This window comes from Onychostruthus taczanowskii, unplaced genomic scaffold, assembly GCF_017590055.1.
Source record: "Onychostruthus taczanowskii isolate IOZ18803 unplaced genomic scaffold, ASM1759005v1 scaffold544, whole genome shotgun sequence".
NCBI lineage: Eukaryota > Metazoa > Chordata > Aves > Passeriformes > Passeridae > Onychostruthus > Onychostruthus taczanowskii.
The window spans coordinates 7,978-14,550 of NW_024503058.1; the positions used below are offsets into that span (position 1 = coordinate 7,978).

The 6,573-nt window shown below is 57.1% G+C and overlaps 2 protein-coding genes, 1 long non-coding RNA gene and 1 other non-coding gene across 4 annotated transcripts in view; all 4 read right to left on the reverse strand.

Annotated features, from left to right (window-relative positions):
* The window catches only part of LOC121342580 (heterogeneous nuclear ribonucleoprotein U-like protein 2), a 5,960-nt gene extending 5,903 nt beyond the window's left edge, over nt 1-57 (reverse strand). Inside the window, exon 1 of the mRNA XM_041417104.1 lies at nt 3-57. Coding sequence (XP_041273038.1) covers nt 3-57 — 55 coding nt within the window. The remainder of the gene's footprint in view (nt 1-2) is intronic.
* Nucleotides 58-877: 820 nt separating this feature from the next.
* On the reverse strand, nt 878-1,068 carry LOC121342583. Its single transcript, XR_005953581.1, has one exon. It is a non-coding gene; the product is annotated as a U2 spliceosomal RNA (small nuclear RNA).
* Nucleotides 882-3,718, reverse strand: TMEM223 (transmembrane protein 223). Its single transcript, XM_041417105.1, has 3 exons — nt 3,388-3,718; nt 2,815-3,055; nt 882-2,607 (listed from the first exon to the last, which is right to left on the reverse strand). The coding sequence occupies exons 1-2, from the start codon at nt 3,660-3,662 to the stop codon at nt 2,818-2,820; spliced, it is 513 nt and encodes a 170-aa protein (XP_041273039.1). The 5' UTR covers nt 3,663-3,718; the 3' UTR covers nt 882-2,607; nt 2,815-2,817.
* A 222-nt stretch (nt 3,719-3,940) lies between these two features.
* LOC121342582 lies at nt 3,941-6,525 on the reverse strand. The gene is made up of 2 exons (XR_005953580.1): nt 6,450-6,525; nt 3,941-4,077 (listed from the first exon to the last, which is right to left on the reverse strand). It is a non-coding gene; the product is annotated as an uncharacterized LOC121342582 (long non-coding RNA).
* Between the last annotated feature and the right edge of the window lie 48 nt (nt 6,526-6,573).

Here is a 6,573-nt window from a genome sequence, read left to right on the forward strand (position 1 = left end):
GCCTGCGCGCCGCACCAAACCCCGCCCGCGCCGCCGCACCGCGCAGGCGCGGCGCATGCGCGGGAAGGGCGGCTGGCGCCGCGCGCAGGCGCTGTCGCCGCTGTCCCCCTCCCTCCCCCTCAGCCCCACCTACGTGCGCAACGGTCCCTGCGAGTGTGGCGGCGGCGGCTTCGCCTCTTCCCCTCCTTCCCTCCCCGCGCGCGGCCTGCGCCAGCCGCTCGGATTTTCTGATTGGCCCCGGCCGCGCTGTTCTGCCCAGCGACGGCGAAAAGCCGCGCTCCGATTGGCGGCTGAGGGCGAAGGGGGCGCTCGCCTCACGCGCAGTTTCCCGCCCGCCGCGCCGCCGCCATTTTGTTTCGGTGGATGAAGCGGAGAGAGCGCTTCGGGAGAAATGGGTTAAAAATGTGTGAAATACAGAAAATAAACGAAATTTGTTTAGTTTGAAATTGGGAGCCGGCGCGGAGGAAGAGCCGAGGCGGAGACTGCGCCGCGTTTCCCTCAGAAAACTCGCATTGCCTCCCCTTGCTGTTCCTACCTCCCCTCACGGATTCATTCACTAAAACCCCTCAAAGTCTCCCATTACACCCTTTTAACGCTGTAAATATTTATTCTTACCCGCGCAAAACTCCAGTTTCACCCAGAAAGCGCCGAAATGACGGAGTTTAACCTCAGGGAGCAGCGCGGGGAAGGCGCCGCCATTTTGCGGCGCGCTGTGAGGGGACGTGAGGGAGAAGCCAGAAATGGCGGAGTCACGGAAACCCGCGGGGACGTTTTGATACCGAACCGCGGGCAAACCACCGCAAACCGGAAATTAAAATGTGAAAAGAAGAATTTTTTAATAATATTTTAATCTGTTTTTCACCAATAAAGGTCCCCGTGGGGGTGCACCGTTCCCGGAGGCACTGCAATACCGGGACGATGCGCGGAGCGGAGGGAGCAAGCTCCGGGTCCAACTCCCGAGCCCAAAAATCCGTTTAATATAAAGTCCTCTCATCGAGGACGTATCAGATATTAAACTGATAAGAACAGATACTACACTTGATCTTAGCCAAAAGGCCGAGAAGCGATGCCCGAGCCCCGCCCGCCGCCGAGCCCGGCCCCGCCCGACCCGCCCGTACCTCACGGACACCCCCGCGCCGCGCCCGCCGACCTCCCCGTGCCCTTCCCGGCCTCTCTCCCAGCCCGGCCCGCACTTTCCTCCCGCGTCCCGCACGATCCGGTTCCCCAAAACCCCGAAATCCCCCGTAAAATATCCTCCCAGCATGCCCTTCGCGCATTGCAGGTGACTTAATCCGCATAACCCCGCCTTCTCATGCAAATAGCCACCCGGCGTTCTTTCGTAGCCCCGCCCACCGCTTTTTCCCGCCTCGCAACGTCATTGGCCGATTGCTCACCTTTATTTGCATTCGCCCCGCCTCGTTCCCGATCCGTTGTTGATTAGCATAACCCCGCCTCTCCATAATGTTAATTACCCGCCCGCTCATTTGCATTCGCCCTGCCCCGCCCCTGCCGTCGTCCCCATTGGGGTCCCCCCCAAAATGCCGGTGGGGAGGGGGAGCTCAGGGACCCCCAAAAAAACCCCAAAAACTCCAAAAATCCCTAAAAAAAACCCCAAAATCCCCAAAATCGGCCCCTCCTGACCCAAATCCCCTCATCCCAAACACCCCAAAACCTGTCCAGGTTGGGGGGGGCTGGGACCCCAAATCCCCCCCGGGGCCGGGGGTGTCCCCAGAGGGTGACAGGGGGTGACAATCCCGGTGTCCCCCGTGGGGTTCCCCCAAATCCCCCCCAGATCCCGGGGGGGTCCCAGGGTTTGGGGGTGACACCCCCGGCGCGGGGTCCCCTCGGCCCCCCCGGGCTGTCCCCGATCGCCGAGGGGGACACAAAGTGACACAGGTGACAATCCAGGGGAGACCCCCTCCCCAAAATCCTTCCTCAGAGAGCCGGGGGGCGGGGGGGGCTCCACGCTTTATTCTGGGGGGGTGACAGGGGACAGGTTGTGACAGATTGGGACAATTTGGGACAATTTGGGACAGTTTGGGACAGTTTGGGACAACGGCACTGTCCCCACGGCCGTGCCGCGGGGGGACAGGAGGGGGACACCGGTGACATCAGGTGACCACAGGTGACACCGGGTGACAGGAGGTGACCACAGGTGACAGGAGGTGACACTGGCTGTCAGGTGACAGGAGGTGACATCAGGTGACCACAGGTGACAGGAGGTGACACCAGGTGACAGCAGGAGACCGCAGGTGACGCTGGCTGTCAGGAGGTGACAGCAGGTGACAGCGGTTGACAGGAGGTGCCACCGGGTGCTCCCGCCGCCGTGTCCCCTCCGTGTCCCCTCAGCGTCCCTGCCGTCTCCAGGCCACGGCCCGGTGTCCCCGTCGTGTCCCCGGTGTCTCCTCAGTGTCCCCAATGTCCCCGGTGGTGTCCCTAGAAGCGGAACACTCCCACGGTGACATCGAACAGCCGTGGTTCCTGGAGCTGTCCCGGTGATGTTCCTGGTGTCCCGGTGGTGTCCCTAGAAGCAGAAGGCTCCTGGAGCTGTCCCGGTGTCCCGGTGATGTCCCCGGTGTCTCCTCAGTGTCCCCAATGTCCCCGGTGGTGTCCCTAGAAGCGGAACGCTCCCGGAGCTGTCCTGGGTTCCCGGAGCTGTCCCGGTGATGTCCCCCCGGTGTCCCCTCGCTGTCCCCGGTGTCCCCGGTGGTGTCCCTAGAAGCGGAACGCTCCCGGAGCTGTCCTGGTGTCCCCTCGCTGTCCCGGTGATGTCCCCCCGGTGTCCCCTCGCTGTCCCCGGTGTCCCCGGTGGTGTCCCTAGAAGCGGAAGGCTCCCACGGTGACGTCGAAGAGCCGCGGCTCCCGCATGGTTCCCGCGGTGTCCACGAGGAAGAAGAGCGGGCGGCCGCGCACCTTGAGCGGCACGGTGCCGGTGCCGGCCTGGCGGCGGTGGGCGCGGCCGGACACGTCCCGCAGCGGCACCGTCAGCGTGCGGCGGCCCCCCCCCGAGCCCCGGTGGGAGCCCCCGAGATCCCCCCGAGCCCCGGTGAGAGCCCTCGGTGCCCTCCCGAGCCCCGGTGGATGCCCCCGGTGCCCGGTGTGACCCCGGTGGGAGCTCCCGGTCCCCTCCCTTCAGCCCAGCCCGGCCCCGGTGTGAGCCCGGTGAGAACCCCGGTGCCCGGTTCGATCCCAGTGTGACACCAGTGGAAGCCCCGGTGCCCTCCCCTGAGCCCGGCCCGGCCCCGGTGTGACCCCAATGGGAGCCCCCGGTGCCCGGTGTGACCCCGGTGCCGTCCCCCGACCCCCGGCCCAGTCCCGGTTCCCCCGCCCCGGTGCCCTTCCCGTGCCCCGCTGTGTCCCCGCTCCCGGTTCCCCCCCGCTCCCGGCCCCGCTCGCTCGTTACCGACGGTGAGGCAGGACGCCGTGAAGCCAAAGCGCCACTTGTTGTCGCGGGGCCGCAGCGGGTCATCGGTGCCGGCACCGGGAGCGGGCACGGGGCGCAGCGCGGTGAAGGCGAAGCGCGCCAGGTAGGCCCAGAGGAGGCCCTGCCCCGCGCAGAAGAGCCCCACGAGGCGGAAGAAGCGGCTGCGGTCGTGCTCGTACAGAACCACGTCCCGCGACGCCGCCGCCACCGCCGCGTCCAGCGCCGCCCGCGCCGCCATGCCGGGCGGCGCCGCCGGTACTTCCGGGTCACGCAGCGCGGCGCTTCCGGGTCGCGCAGGGCATCAGCCAATCGGGTGAGGAGAGAAACGACCCGCAGCCAATTGGATTGCACGTAGCGGCTCAGCCAATCGGCTGTGGCGCTAATTCGGCATCAACCAATCGGGATCCGCCCCCGCCGCCATCTTTGTTGCTGGCACGTTCCCGCCCTGCCCTCACCGCCCCCCCCTTAAAGGCGCCGCGGGCAATAATTAATAATCGGTAATTAATCACTCCTCAATAATCAATAATCGATCGGTTTATTTACAAAACTCGGGGGGATCGAAAGGACTCGAACACGGGAGCGGGGCCCGGGGAGGGGGCGGGGATCTCCAACGTTCACTTGAGAAAAGCGACCTCGGGAATCTTCCCTTCGAGCTGGGAAGGAGAAAAATGCAAATAACGGGAAATAACGGGGAATAACGGGGGAAATAATGGGGAAATAACGGGGGAATAATGGGGAAATAACGGGGAAAAATGGGGAAAAATAACGGGAAATAACGGGGAATAAAGGGGGAAATAACGGGGAATAACGGGGGAATAACGGGGGAATAACGGGGAAAAATGGGGAAAAATAACGGGAAATAACGGGGGGAAAATGGGGGAAAAATGGGGAAAATAACGGGGAAAATATTGGAAAAATAATGGGGAAAAATGGGGGGAAAAGGGGAAAATAACGGGGGAAATAATGGGAAATAATGGGGAAAAACGGGGAAAAGTAACAGGGAAAATATTGGAAAAGTAATGGGGAAAATAATGGGGGAAAATGGGGAAAAATAATGGGGAAAAAATGGAGAAGTAATGGCGAAAAAATGGGGGAAATAATGGGGAAAAAAGGGGAAAATAACAGGGAAAATAACAGGGAAAAAAGGGGGGAAAATGGGTAAAAAAATGGGAAAAACCAGAGGAAATGGGAAAAATAATGGGGAAAAAACCAGGGGAAAAAGGGGGAAAATTGGGGGAAAATGGAGAAGAAAAGGGGGGAAAATCAGGGGGAAAATGGGGGAAAATTTGGGAAAAAAAGCGAGAAAAATGGGGGAAAATTTGGGGGAAAAATGGGGGAAAATTTGGGGGAAAAATGGGGGAAAATTTGGGGGAAAAATGGGGGAAAATTTGGGGGAAAAATGGGGGAAAATTTGGGGGAAAAATGGGGGAAAATTTGGGGGAAAAATGGGGGAAAATTTGGGGGAAAAATGGGGGAAAATTTGGGGGAAAAATGGGGGAAAATTTGGGGGAAAAATGGGGGAAAATTTGGGGGAAAAATGGGGGAAAATTTGGGGGAAAAATGGGGGAAAATTTGGGGGAAAAATGGGGGAAAATTTGGGGGAAAAATGGGGGAAAATTTGGGGGAAAAATGGGGGAAAATTTGGGGGAAAAATGGGGGAAAATTTGGGGGAAAAATGGGGGAAAATTTGGGGGAAAAATGGGGGAAAATTTGGGGGAAAAATGGGGGAAAATTTGGGGGAAAAATGGGGGAAAATTTGGGGGAAAAATGGGGGAAAATTTGGGGGAAAAATGGGGGAAAATTTGGGGGAAAAATGGGGGAAAATTTGGGGGAAAAATGGGGGAAAATTTGGGGGAAAAATGGGGGAAAATTTGGGGGAAAAATGGGGGAAAATTTGGGGGAAAAATGGGGGAAAATTTGGGGGAAAAATGGGGGAAAATTTGGGGGAAAAATGGGGGAAAATTTGGGGGAAAAATGGGGGAAAATTTGGGGGAAAAATGGGGGAAAATTTGGGGGAAAAATGGGGGAAAATTTGGGGGAAAAATGGGGGAAAATTTGGGGGAAAAATGGGGGAAAATTTGGGGGAAAAATGGGGGAAAATTTGGGGGAAAAATGGGGGAAAATTTGGGGGAAAAATGGGGGAAAATTTGGGGGAAAAATGGGGGAAAATTTGGGGGAAAAATGGGGGAAAATTTGGGGGAAAAATGGGGGAAAATTTGGGGGAAAAATGGGGGAAAATTTGGGGGAAAAATGGGGGAAAATTTGGGGGAAAAATGGGGGAAAATTTGGGGGAAAAATGGGGGAAAATTTGGGGGAAAAATGGGGGAAAATTTGGGGGAAAAATGGGGGAAAATTTGGGGGAAAAATGGGGGAAAATTTGGGGGAAAAATGGGGGAAAATTTGGGGGAAAAATGGGGGAAAATTTGGGGGAAAAATGGGGGAAAATTTGGGGGAAAAATGGGGGAAAATTTGGGGGAAAAATGGGGGAAAATTTGGGGGAAAAATGGGGGAAAATTTGGGGGAAAAATGGGGGAAAATTTGGGGGAAAAATGGGGGAAAATTTGGGGGAAAAATGGGGGAAAATTTGGGGGAAAAATGGGGGAAAATTTGGGGGAAAAATGGGGGAAAATTTGGGGGAAAAATGGGGGAAAATTTGGGGGAAAAATGGGGGAAAATTTGGGGGAAAAATGGGGGAAAATTTGGGGGAAAAATGGGGGAAAATTTGGGGGAAAAATGGGGGAAAATTTGGGGGAAAAATGGGGGAAAATTTGGGGGAAAAATGGGGGAAAATTTGGGGGAAAAATGGGGGAAAATTTGGGGGAAAAATGGGGGAAAATTTGGGGGAAAAATGGGGGAAAATTTGGGGGAAAAATGGGGGAAAATTTGGGGGAAAAATGGGGGAAAATTTGGGGGAAAAATGGGGGAAAATTTGGGGGAAAAATGGGGGAAAATTTGGGAAAAAAATGGGAAAATGGGAAAATGGAGGGAAAATGAGGAAAAATTGGGAAAAAAGGGAAAGGCTGACCTTGAGCTGGGTGAAGACCTGGCCGGCCTGGCCGTAATCCCAGTCGTTGTCCTGGAGGCACCTGAGGGGAAATCGGCATTTTGGGGCATTTTGGGGCTTTTTTTGGAGGATTTTTGGGGTTTTT

Bases quoted from the DNA above. Each gene is read 5' to 3' on its own strand.
- TMEM223 (XM_041417105.1), bottom strand. From the start codon at position 3,662: ATGGCGGCGCGGGCGGCGCTGGACGCGGCGGTGGCGGCGGCGTCGCGG. The intron at 3,056-3,387 runs GCCGGGAGCGGG...GAGGGCACCGAG, and splicing joins GTCGGTAACGAGCGAGCGGG to GGCTCTCACCGGGGCTCGGG.